Source organism: Peromyscus californicus, unplaced genomic scaffold, assembly GCF_007827085.1.
Source record: "Peromyscus californicus insignis strain IS unplaced genomic scaffold, ASM782708v3 Scaffold_6__1_contigs__length_162567912, whole genome shotgun sequence".
NCBI classification, from domain to species: Eukaryota; Metazoa; Chordata; class Mammalia; order Rodentia; family Cricetidae; genus Peromyscus; species Peromyscus californicus.
In genome coordinates, this window is record NW_026294584.1 from 55,272,328 (window position 1) to 55,286,213 (window position 13,886).

At 41.4% G+C, this 13,886-nt stretch overlaps 1 protein-coding gene across 1 annotated transcript; it reads right to left on the minus strand.

Annotated features, from left to right (window-relative positions):
- Positions 1-9,565: 9,565 nt before the first annotated feature.
- On the minus strand, positions 9,566-10,504 carry LOC128100023 (olfactory receptor-like protein OLF3). Its single transcript, XM_052722023.1, has one exon. The coding sequence runs from the start codon at positions 10,502-10,504 to the stop codon at positions 9,566-9,568; it is 939 nt and encodes a 312-aa protein (XP_052577983.1).
- Between the last annotated feature and the right edge of the window lie 3,382 nt (positions 10,505-13,886).

Consider the following 13,886-nt stretch of genomic DNA (forward strand, 5'->3'; position numbering starts at 1 on the left):
GGAGCAGCTGGGCCAGCTGGCCAGGTGGAGGGGAAGGAAAGTCAGGGAGGCCAGTACAGGTGTCACCACAGGTCTTGCACTGAATCCTAGGTTGTGACCGGAGCTGGACCTGGGACCATAGCCTGGTTCTTTAATTTAGTGGTGAGGGAATAAGGTAATCAAGACAATGGAGAAAGGGAGACATGGCTGCTGACCCAAGTGTATGGGATTCTGAGGAGCCAATCCCACTTTAACCATCCCTTTATGTCTAGAACTCTGCAAGTTGAAACTATACAGGGAGTAATCAGTCTGTGTAGAAGGAAAGAAAACAAACGCAGTGGATGGCGGGAAAGAGGACAGCATAATACAAGATTTAAAAAATGAAAGTGAAAGAAAAAGTCCTCAAGAAGGAGGATGTAAAAGTGGAAACGGTTTTAATGGGAAGTAGGAAAGAAAGGCAGATTCCTCAATGTCAGATAGCAGCTGCTGAAGTCTTGTAGGTACCACCGGGCATGAAAGGGATGCTTCTGAATTCCTGAATGCCGTTTTGTAAGCATCCATTCGGTCACACTTCTTGCTCCCAATAAGCCCCAGTCTAAATGATGGCGTAGAAGAGAATCCTCTCACATCCTCCTCACTGCACCCGTCATCCCCGAGGAGGTATCTCTCTTTGAGATGAGTATCTGCTGTGTGCCGGAAATGATGTGGGTTTTTTTTGTTGTTGTTTCTGTCTGTGAGAAAAAAAAAAGACAGACTCACAAGTCCTGCTCTCTTGGTTCTCATAATTTAACTAGGGACACAGAGATTAATTTAAAAATTATAAAAATTAATTAGATTGTGCTAAGTGCTATGAAAGGAACAAGGTCAGTACTTGGATAATTAAATTTCAGCCTTCGTAATTAAATTAACATTGTGGATATTCCTTACATCTTTATAACATGTAACTTGTACAGTAAGTTTTGAGCATTTATTTAAATGTGGAAGAATGTGATGAAAGGGTAGTGTGCTGAGAGTTTCTGGTGAATGGTGGGACCAGACACATCGACACCAAGCATGAAATGAGGAGAAAGCTCTCAATCCTTACACAGGTGTGAATTGTCCTTTCTCATCTGAGTTTGCACTAGACTGTCGACTCTCCATCATGGTGACTGACTGGTTCTTGGGAAAATCCAATTGAACTCCCTAAGATTTCTTACTGGCAGTATAATCTTTAGGTATGATTCTTTTACTCAAAATCTTTAATGGGCAAATAACTCATTTATTGAAAAATTTATTGAACACACCAGGTTCCATGCTCTCAGCCAGTCTTAGGGAAACCTTACCTTACCTTTCAATACTAAGACTCCTTGCTTTGAAAATCAGTGAGTCCACAGAAACAAAATGGAAAAAAATGACTTTAGTGCAGTCTTGGAAGTCAATGATCTAGTTTGTGCATATACAGCTAAACAATATAAATACTGTATATCATCATTAATACAGCTAGAACAGAGCCACATCATCAAATATGAGAGTTCTGAAAAGCATAATTCTATCCTGATTTCCCCTGGCTGGAAACAGAGGGTAGAGTCCCACCTAAGTTTTGCAAGGGGGAGAGTAGAGTGTTTCTGGACAGTGCAGGCAGCTCTGGCTTCCCTTTGACTCTGATCCTGACCAGAAGATATCACTGTGGCATCTGTGAAGGGTAGAAAGTGGCTTTGGGTTTCCAGTGAAGGTTAGGAAATGGTGTTGGACTTAGGGAGGTGCCGGATGGGATTCGGAGCTCTATAACCATCCGGAGTCCATCCACTGAGTCAGCAGAGGCAGTGGTTCAGTTTGGACTCGGTACCATTCCCAGATCACTTGTTGCTGTAGACAGAATCCTCATCTTTACACTAGAGTGAAGGATCTAGATTCCATCTGGATTGTGGTCCAACCTGCTAGAAGTGGAAGGAACCATAAAGGTCTCGTCTCCTTCCTCTTATTTTATACCTAAAGAATCCATGGGGCAGGCTGAGGTCACCTTCCCAAGTCTCAAGCCCACCTGGGGATCAATCTGAAGCTGTGCTTATGATCTCAGGTATACCCTAGCTTCTCAGTGAGAGGCAGAAATGGTTGTTAGCAGAGTCCAAGGAGAAGGATACTTGACGGCCACAGATAGTAGGTTCAGAGCGGTATCTTGCCTTATAGAGCAGCCAATGCTTTGAATGTGCAGTCAGGGAATCTGAGTTCCAGCTTACCTGTTTGAGGAGGCTGCCCTGTTACAAGCTCCTTGACTTCCCCACCCCTACTTTCTTCATCAGAAACATAAACAATACATAAACAAAGCTTTCTGCAGCGTGTGTTAACTAAGGTCAGATGAACCAATGAACATGAATGCATTTTGGAAAAATACTCAGTAACTCCTTACTGGACACTGTTCCTGCACTCAGAAAGTCCACATCACTTATCTATCTACTAGCAAGAGGACAAGTGACAGCAGGAAGGACAGAAGATCAGAAAGATAACAGAATGGGGGAGAGGCACAAGATCATTTATAGTAAGTTCTGATGACTAAACTTAATTGCAAAAGCCATGTTTCAAGACATTTCAAAAACCAAGGTAGAATCTGTCTATTCAGTGTTAGCTCCACTGTTGGATAAAGAATGAACTCAGCATCGTTTGTTCTAGTAATATTTTGATGTTGGTTTTATATAAGGACCAACTTTTCTTGCTATATGGTCTTGTTCTGAGATTCTTCAGATAATGAGAGAATTTCATTTCACCTTTCTGAATTTGGTAAACATATACTGTGTTATACTGTGTACTGGTGAGGACCTGGCCAGTGATAGGAGCAGAGATTATAAGAGTCAACAGGTGAGTGAGTGCTCTGAAACTTATTCTTGCAAGATGGAGGGAGAGGTTGTGTTACTATGCCCTTATCAGAGGAAGTTCCAACATTGTCCCAAGTAACTGAAGACAGGTCCTGACTGTGTCCCAGGCAGTAGAAACATAGAAGTTACAAAGCAAAACTAAGAAACAACCCATGTTTGCTTCTCCAAGCCAGAAGTGATAGCAAGAATGGTAGGACAAGGGGACCTGACTTTCTGCCTGTACAGAATTTCATCTTTGTATCATTGGGTAACTTGCACTATTTCTGTAGCACAGATTTTTTTTCATCTTTTCAATTAGTACACAGGATTTGGTAAACATTAAAATTCCTTCTAGTTATAGAGGTTTGTGATAAATTAAAAATATTTATGGAATTTTAAAACAGCATATTAGGAAAACTTAATTCTCTGGTCTTTCATCACTCTATACATAGATAGTAGAATTGTTGGCAAGAAGTAAGGGTCAGGACTGGGCGATGGCTCAGTGGGTGAAGGAGCTTACCGTCAAGTTTCACAGCTTGCCTCTGGGACCCACATGGTAGAAGAGGGACCAACTCCTGTACAAGTTGTCCTCTGACTTCCATTTGCATGCCATTTTCATGTGTGTACACACATGAATAAATAATGAATTCAAAATAAGTTTTAAAATGGAGTCACTAAGTTTCCTGTCAGGATTCATGTCACATGTAGAACTACTTTTTTGGAGAATTTAATAAGTGGAATATCTTGTATTAAAGACCAAAGACCAAAGAAATATGGATAAGAGGACATATCATTAGAATTGGTAAAACCAGTTGGTCCAAGAGTAAAACACTTGTCCTCTGATACACGAGCCTCTTTCCAAAGTCCATCTCTCATCATTCGTACAGTGTGATATTCACTAACAAGTTTTTGTTTTGTTTTGTTCAGGATTAAACCTGCTTTAGTTTCTTAAAAATTATGCTTTTGATACTTGACAGTTGAGAATATTTACTATTTTGCCTTTTGGAGAAGATGGGTTCCACACCCTTCTTTGAGTCATTTACCAACCATTCCTTCTTACTCCAACAGTTCAGATGTTTCAAGACCAAGAGAATAGCCATTGAGCTCCAATATTTTGTTCCAGGAGTGTTTATCTATGTGTTTAGAACATTGCAGTTGTATTGTGTATTGGATGACTGACTGGGAAGGAAGACTTCATGGAATGACTTACATAATCTAAGTCACAATTTTAAAAATGCCGAGCTGCAGCCAGTAACAAAAATACATTAGAGATTACAAAAGCAGTTCTGGGTATTCCTTCGTCTCACCACCTCCTTTGAACTTTCCCTGTGGGCTAGTCACTGAGCTGAGTACTCACATCATGTACACCACTCATTGCAGCTGGGCATCTGGCTCATCTCTTAGAAAGTCCTTGAAGCACTAGCCATTTGTCTTCTTAGGCATGGAGGTTTTACTTTGTCAGTCTGAGCTGATAACTTCTCAGAGCTTAGGGATCCCCAGAGGGCAATTACTTTCTCTTGGTATGTTCTTTTACACTCTTCCTCCAGTTACATCTCTGTTACCCAGCTTCCCTTCTAAAGTTCCCTTTGGGATCAACATTTTGAAAGCCTCTTACCTCAACTTTTAATTGTCCTTCTAGTTTCTAGGCTAATGAGACTATCTCTAGCTCATTTTAAACTCAGGGACTTTTGGCAGGAGTTTGGATAAGGAAATTGTTTCCCTGACCTGGTAAGAGGAATTGCAATAAATTGAGCAGTAGAAGACTAGCTAAATCTGAGATCCTGATCTGTCTTCTACAAGGATATGATAAAAACATCCCCCTTCCGGGCTGGAGAGATGGCTCAGTCAACAAAGGCTAGGCTCACAACCAGAAATACCCCTTTCCTTCCTCCTCACAACTCAACAGTTGGTGACCATGGTGTTGGAAGTATGTGCAACACAGTAGAACTGCCATGTTCAACACAGTAGAACACAACTTCACAATCACTAACATGTTCGCAGTCTCCTTGGTGTTGTCTCCTATATCATCTTTCCATTATGTTGTGCTTTCTTTGCATAGTTGGAGTTCATTAAGATTTTTCTCTTTTTGTGAATCTTGATCTTGCAGAGTTTGGTCATTTCCACAGCTTTTCATCTCTCATAGTCTTGTTAGAAATAGTAGCAGTGCTGTATAAGGATTTTTTTTCACTATTTACCAATCCAGTGTGGAAATAGGACCTGGGTTTTTGGTTAGGTGAGAAGAATAAAACAGATATTATTGTGTGATATATTAAAAACTTTCAGTAATAATCAGGCAGTATTAAATGATAAAGCTTTCATGATATGCATGATCATCATTTTAGTGACAATGGACCTGAGTACATACTGTTGTTTTACCTCCTCCTCCTCCTCCTCCTCCTCCTCCTCCTCCTCCTCCTCCTCCTCCTCCTCCTCCTCCTCTTCTTCTTCTTCTTCTTCTTCTTCTTCTTCTTCTTCTTCTTCTTCTTCTTCTTCTTCTTCAGATAATCCAGGTTCATCTCTGTTCCTTTCACCACTCTGCTCAACTTAGGACCCCAGAGGACTAGAAGACTTCCCACCTTTGAGGTCTATGGAACTTGTAACTGGGAATTGTAGCCAATAGAAAAAGGGAAGGTAAAAATAAAAAAGAAATTGGACAGCATCATGAGGAAGAAGAGGAAAGAGGAATGACTGTTGAGAAGTTGGACTCCAAAAGGCACCTCTTGTATGAACTGATAGAATGCTACCAACGACAAAAGAGAAGGACTATTAGGTGTCATTTTCCAGAATGAATATGATTGGATATAATTAAAATGCTTCCTTGCTTACAAAAAACACATCATATCTACTTCCCCATACATTTTGACATCATGACAGATGATATGTAACTAGATAAAAGAATGTAGGTTGGAAAATGGTAGAAAATACGTCTGAACAATTAGATGACTACAGAAATCTCAAATGTAGAAAGTCAGTGGTGTCCAGGAAGGATCCACTTGTTATCTCTGGGTAATAAGATCACAATTTGTATTTTCTTCTTTGATTATCAATACTTATAAATGTGCAAAACAGACACACACATATACATTATCAGATAGGTATCCAAATAAAATGAAGAAAATCCTTAGACCAGCCCTATCTTTGTATAATGGCGCAGTGGTTATTAAGAAATTAACCTATTGTTTTAATAACCAGCATTAGTGAATTATCTTTGGGAAACTGAGTGGCTATTAAAGGGTTAAGGGAAATACGTATGTTCTGGGCACAACACAACCATTATATTCATTAAATCACAGCAGCTTGCAGTTGCTTGCCCTGGTCCTGGGCCTGCACAAAATTGGGCCTGACAATAGTCATTCACTGAGAGGGAGGGATCAATGGGGCCCTACCCCTACCTGCTGAATTATTCCTTACTGATGGTTTCTGGGTGAGGGACAGTTATTGTCTTCAGTAATCATTGGTAAGCCCATCATGCTTCAGTGGATAATTCTAATCTCATGGCTACATAGACGATGCTTGTTAAACTCAATGGGTCACAAAATTAATCATGAAGACATAAATGTGAGAAAAGGATTTGTAGGGAAGAGAAGGTTGAAGAGGGATGGGAAGAAGATAAGAGAGGGTAAGAGTGAGAATAACTAAAATGTATTAGAACATTTATGAAATTGTTCAAGAACAAATTCAATTAATAAAAATGTATAAAGAAGGAGAAAGGGTGTAGTTAAACATAGTTAAAATTGGATCACATGTTGGCATTCCAATTGGTGTTGTCAATTTTCAGGTCTTGTTTTTGAGAACCATATAATGACAATACCAGTTGACATATCAATGTTGATGGAGAAATCTCAGAACCCCTAGACGAAATGCTACAGGCAAATAATGGCTGCTGAGAAAGGAAGGGAGTGTCTCCTCTAGAAACATTACCTCTGATTGTTATCTAATCCAAAGTGGTCAGCCCTAATCACATGCACATATGAGCAACACTGAAGGGACTCAGCAGACTGTATTTATAAATTTATATATTTTATATGTAACAAGAATATGGCAAGCAATAGTGACAAATATATGGCATGAATACTCTCCCACCCACATTATTCATGCACACAGGGTTAGAAGATGGGGTCAGAGTGGGTGTGAGTGATGGAGGGCAGACTAGTTCATACTACTTTCTGCCCCTCTTCTTCCTCTGTAGCAATGGTTAAGACTAGAAGCGGGTCCCACACAATATCAGCTGCTGAGTTTCTGGGACCATGGCTTTCCCTAGAGTCTAATTCTTTTCCAGCAAGCTTTGGTCACAAATGTGCCTTCTAAGTGCCCAGTGCAGTCACCAAAAATGTTTCTATGGATGAGAAGGACAATATGAGAATTGTAAGGAAGGAAAAGAAGCTGGATGAAACTTTGGGGGAAAACTCTTTCAATCTCTTTTCCTTAGGGGGAAAAAGGAAGCAATTGAGTGGGGCTCAGAGAGCAGAAGTGGTGGGACCACCATTACATTCTAGGTTAGAGCAGGACTAGAGCTGTATCTCGATTACATGGTGTGTTTTCATCCCACAATACCAACTGTGTTGTCACCCATCGGGCAGGAGAGAATGGTCACAATACCTCATGGGGAACAGGAGAAGACAAGTTCAACTTATGGGTAGGGTGAGGAAATCCTTAGATTTACAATGTTGTGTCTGTGGGCTAGTTGAGGATTCTGGCCACCACAAGATTATGCAGCAGCCAGGCTGAAGAACAGCACAGAATGGCTAGTGGACTAGGGGTTGAGTCAGCAAATCAACTGCTAGCTTGAAATGTTCTCTGTTTCTTATAAAAGTTTTGAAATTTTGGGTCTTACATTATGGTTTTTGATTCATTTTGGGTTGATGTTGCAGTGGGTAAGTGATAAGATTCTAGTTCCAGTTTCTACACATGCATCTAATTTCCCCAGCACCATTTGCTGAAAAGGCTCACTATGTATTCCTTACCCATGTCAAGAATCTGATGGCTGACATTACATGGATTTATTTTTGTCATTTTTGTTATGAGCCTTAGCCTGTAACAGAGTTCTTTGCTTGCTGAATACCTTGATTCACCTCTGACTATGTGTGGTGTAGCCTTCTGGTCAAGTGTGTGCTCTGAATGCATTCCTGAGGGTTAGTAAGAAGATATGGTTAGGCCTTATTGTTAAACATTTGTCTGAGGTCTTTAATGTGCGACTTGCTGACCTGCCATTTGCTCTCCCTGAAAATTGGAAGGAGAAAGAAGGAAAGGGATGCCTGTGGACTTGCTCATGTTCAGAGCTGTGGAAATCATGACTGTCACTAGCCTTAGATCCTGTGTGTGTTCTCTACCCTAGTAAGATGGGCTAGACCATGTGTGAGTCATGTGACTCATGAACTTCTATCTGTGTATATGTTTGTGTGTGTGTGTGTGTGTGTGTGTGTGTGTGTGTGTATGAGCATTAACACACACCCGTGCATGTACTGTGTGTAAGGACATATGTGCAAGTGCATGAAAGCTAAAGAACAACCTTGGACATCAACCTATGTGGCCAATCTTTTGGTCAATGAGCATCAGGAATCTTACTCTCTCTGACACTCCACTGAATTACCAATGTGTTCTACCACATCAACCTTTCTTTTAAGTTTTTTAAAAATGCTTTATTTTATTATTATTTTATGCTTGTGGGTGTTTTGCATTTATGTATGCTGTATGTATATGCACCACATGTTGCCTAGTACCCACAGATGCTGGAAGAGGGTGTGAGATCCCCTGGAAATGGAGTTACAAACAGCTGTTAGCTGCCTTGTGGGAGCTTGGAACCAAACTCAGGTCCTCTGTGAGAGCAGCAAGTGGTTTTAACTTCTCAGCCATTCTCCGGGCCCCAAACCCATCATTTGATGTCAGTTATGGGCATCAAATTCAGATTCTCATGCTTGTCCAGCATGTGCTTTACTGACTGACTTCTATCCTCAGCTCAGCTTTTGTACTTCAGACCTAGAGTCTGTTGATTCTTCAGGCACAGACAAGTTTGAAGCTTGTAGATTATTATTTTTCTTTTCTCATGGACTGAAGAAAAGTTAGACACACATTTACAGACTTTAGAAAGGAAGAAGACTCCTACTGTTTGTTTGTTCATTGAATGATTGATTGATTTTGTGTATGTGTGTTGGGACAGGTAGGAGTGTATCAGGGTAGATTTGTGGAAGTCAGAGTGTAGCTTGTGAGAATCAGGCCTTTCTTTCATCGTGTGGGTCCTAGGGATCAAACACAGGCCATCAGGCTTGGGGGCAAGTCCCTTAACCCAAAGAGACACCTTGCCATCCCAGGACTAGAGTGTTGACAAGATAAGTTGTGGGCGTTGCTCTGATGTCTGAACCAGCTTTCCCTTGGGCTATATTGTTTTCTCTCTTCCTTTCAGGTAAGAAAATGCACACATTTCATATAACTTTCTCCATAGTGTTTGTGTCTTAAAGGTGCTGTAATTTGTTTTCTCTGAAATAAAACGAGGGTCAAAATAAGAACCAGAGACAAAATCCTGTTTTCTTTTACCTCCAAGAAGCATCATGTAGATTTAGGTCCTGATACCTATGCTCTTACACACATATACAGTCACACTTAAGGGCAGGTCACATGAATAGTTCATACCCCGATGCTGGCCAGGATGGGGACAGTAAAGTCAATGACGGGCATTGGTATGTGTCTGTCATATACATGACCTGCCCATAAGCATGTCCACAATCTTCAGAAGAACACCTCTTCCTTTAGAAAATTGTCTCCTAATTCTTTGACTCAAAGCTCTTCATCAGAACTCGACTCAGAGCAGCCTTCACATCCTTGTTCCTCAGACTATAGATGAGAGGATTCAGCATGGGGGTGACCACAGCATAGAAGAGAACCACCACTTTGTCCTGCTCAGCAGAGGCTGTAGAGCGGGGCTGCATATAGGTGAAGAGGGCCATCCCATAAGACATGGAGACCACAGTCAGATGGGAAGCACAGGTCTCAAAGGCTTTTCGGCGTCCCTGGGTGGAGCGGATCTTCAAGATGGCAGCCACAATGTGGGCATAGGACAGAGAGACCAGGCAGCAGGGCACCAGCAACACCACCACACTAGAGGCTAGTATCACTACCTGGTTGAGGGTGATGTCCACACAAGCCAGCCTGACAAGTGCCAGTGTCTCACAGGCCACATGGTTGAGTACATTATGCCCACAGGTGGGAAGGCGCATGGTGACTGCTGTCTCCACAGCAGAATTAACAACACCCACAAACCAAGAGATGCCTGCCAGAACCATGCAGAGCCTTGGGCTCATCACCACTGTGTACCGTAGTGGATCACAGACAGCCACATAGCGGTCATAGGCCATGGCAGCCAGCAGCAGGAACTCAGTCCCTCCTAGAGTCAGAGCAAAGAAGAGCTGTGTCCCACATAGGGCAAAAGAGATGGTCTTCTTCTCCATGAGGAAGTGTGCCAGCATCTGGGGGACCCCACTGGAGGTGTAGCAGATGTCCACCACTGACAGGTGGCAGAGGAAGAAATACATGGGCAGGTGGAGTCGTGGGTCCAGTGCAATCAGGAGGACGATGAGTCCATTGCCCAGCAGAGTCAGCAGGTATGTGGCTCCAAAGAGAACAAAGAGTCCAGCTTGGATGTGCTTGTCACTGGAGAGACCCATTAGGATAAACTCACTCACCCACGTCACGTTTTCTTTCATGGAAGAGTTGAACAGGTTGGCCAGGAGTGGAGGAAGTAGAGTCAAGGATAGGCAAATAAAGATATCATTATAGATCTTACACAATGTCTTAGACTAAGGTTGAAACTAGAGCTGGGACACAGCCTGGTTCTTTAACCTGGGTGGTTATGGAAGGAAATTGTGAAGATATTGAAATGACTCCCCTGAGAAAATTAAGAAAAAGAAAAAAGGGAGGTGAGGGCAAGAGACCGGCATGGTGACACGTTCCTCTAATCCTATCATGTGAGAGTTGGACACAGGAGGATCAGAGTTCAAGAACAGTATGAGCTCCAGAGGGAGTTTGAGGCCTATGAATCCCTGTCTCAAACAAACAAATAACAAAATAGATATTGGAGGAAGGGAGAGTGGGCTTCCCATACTAACATAAGTTTCTAAAGTTTAGCACCCCTGATTTGGCCATTAATTTATATCAAGCGTCTTGTGCAATAACAGTTACATAACAAGTAATCAATCCATGTGGAAGGAAAGATAATCCATAAAAGGGGTGGGGTAAAAGAACAGAGTATTGCAGAGGTAAAGAAACAGTAAAGGAAAATAAACATCCAGGAAAAAAGACATGGTCGTAGGGAAAGTAGTGAAAGTGAACAGGACAGAAAGGCGGGTTCTACAATATGGGTAGCAGTGGTCCCGTCTTCCCATCAAACACACGGGGAGAATAGCGACACTTCAGTGACTTTTGGCATCATTTCCTACATCTCAGTTCTATTGTTATTCATGCTTCTTGTACATCTAGGTCAGGGCCTGTCATGGAATCCTCTCACATACTCTATTTCATGAATCAGGGCTGAGGCTTATGTCCCTGAGATGAACATCTATTAAGGAGCTGCCGTGTTCCAGGAAATGTGCAGGGCATTTTTTTATCTGTCTGTGAGCACAGTGATAGAGAGACATGGGACTTTCTTTCTTGGATCTTATCACTTAGGGATGTAGAGATTAATTTTAAAAGTTAAAAATAAATAGACTTGTGCTAAGTACTATGGAGAAACACAGTATTAGACAATTTGAATCTTGATATATATTCCTTTTATCTCAGTAACATGCAATCTAGACAGTGCATTTTAAAGATCTTTAAGTAAATGATGAGAGAGTGGTGTGCTGGAAGGTTTTGGTGAACAGTGGCACTCTTGGATACTGAGCAGGAAGGATTGGAAAACTCTCCACCTGTCTACTGTTGTGAATTCTCCCTTTTCAGCTGGGTTTGTAGTAGGTCATTATCCTTTGTGGTGAATGACTGTTCCCTGTATAAGTCAAAGCCCTCAGATTTGTTTTTTAATAATTTCAATTTTTAGGTGTATTTCTTTCTTTCAAGTATTTATCTTGCTAGATCTATATTTCATTTATTCTTTTACTCCTTTTAATTTCGTTCACAGATACAACATTCTTTTTTTTTTTTTACCCCTTTGGTTTTTCAAGACAGGGTTTCTGTGTTTAGCCCTGACTATCCTGGAACTAACTTTGTAGATCAGGTTGGCCTTGAACTCAGAGATCCACTTGCCTTTGCCTCCTGAGTGCTGGGATTAAAGATGTACAATACCACTGCCCGGCTTATGTAACATTCTTTAATCAAAGCCCCCTCATCCTTTCTTATCTTGTTTCCATATCCACCAAATCTTTCTTCTTCCTGAGTCTCCATCTTCCTCCTGTCATGTTTTTCTTATGAGTTTGTGTCCCAGTGCATTTAATTAGGGTTGCCTTCATGAGCGTCAGTTGGGGGATTATTTACTTGAGTTGGAGAAGTGTACCAGGCTTATTGTTGCTCTATTTGCAATGGCTAGCAAATGGAATCAGCCTAGATGTCCATTAACAAATGAATGGATAGTAAAAATGTGGTACATATGCACAGTGGAATTACATTTGGCTATGAAAAAATAAAATTGTAAAATTTCAGGTAAATGGATGAAGTTAGAAAATATACTGAGTGAGGTCACATAGCCCCCCAAAGACAAATGCCACATGCTATATCGCTTACATGTATACTAGCTTTGAACATTTAGCATCATGTACTTAACTATCTGTAGAGGCCAGGAAGATAGAAAGGGACATTGGAGATGATTCCTTAAGGGAGAGGGATAGTAGGACAAGGTGATATGAACTAAGGGAAGAGTACTAGGGATGAAAAGGTTTGAGTGGGATACGAGTGGGGACGGAGAGGGCTAAGAGAAGTTTGGAAGGAAGCTAAACTTATTTTTCCACTTACCCTGATGAAATACTTACTTTTGATATAAAACATGCATTTTAAAACATCAACGGTTCCACAGAATAAAATAAGAAAATTTAAAAATTGGACCCTGGTGCATTCTGTGGAGGCCATTGACTTTGGTATATGTAAATCACTGTAGAAAAACAGGGGACAGATGCAACATATCAAAATTAAGACAGCTAGAACAGAGCCACAGCATCAAATATGAGAGATCTGAAGAGCATAATTCCATCCTGATTTTCTCTGTCTGCAAACAGTGGCTGAAGCCCTATCTAATTGTGGGAAAGAGAGAAGAGAGCGCTGAATGGGGCAGGACTCTGACCTCCCCTCAGCTCTGACCCTGAGTTTGTAAGTGTCATTCACTCCTTTTCAGTTTTATTTGCATATATAATGTCCTTTGATCAAAGCACCCCATTATCTTCTCTTATCTTGTTCCCATACTCACCATGAAAGTGTCTCTGGTCAGAAGGTATCTCTGTGAAAATCATGAAGGGTGGCTTTGGGTTCTCAGTAGTGGAGTTTAGGAAAGAGGGTCAAAACCTAGGGAGGTGCTGATTGGGATTCTGGGTATGCCTTCAGGGAGCGTGTGACAGTTTACAGATCGTGTCCTCTGAGTCAACAGAGGGAGTGTCTTGGTTTGGATGTGTTGCCAATCCCAGGTTACTTGTTGCCACGGGCAGAATTCTTACTTTCAGATTGGTGTGAAGGATCCAGATTCCCTCCCAATTGTGGTCAAAAGTGTGGAAATGAAAGAAACCACCTGGTCAGAATTCCTTCCTCCTTCTTTATACATAGCAAATCCAAGGGCCAGAAAGAGGTGATCTGCCTATGTCTAAGATCCACCTAGGGACCAAGATAAAGGCAGCCTGCCTGAGAACAGAACGGCTCAGGGAAGGAGACTCTTGTGCATTGTATATGGCAGACTCACAACAGTATACTGCCCAGCAGAGACATGTTTTGGAGAACAGGCAAAGCTTTGAATGAGCAGTCAGGAAATCTGAATTCTAGTCTGCCTGCTTCAGGAGTGAATTACTTGACCTCCATAACTTCCGATTCTTCATCTGAAATGTGTAGATGATCATGATGATGTCTTCCTTAGAGATTTTGAATACATATCAGATGAACTAATGAATATGAATTTGT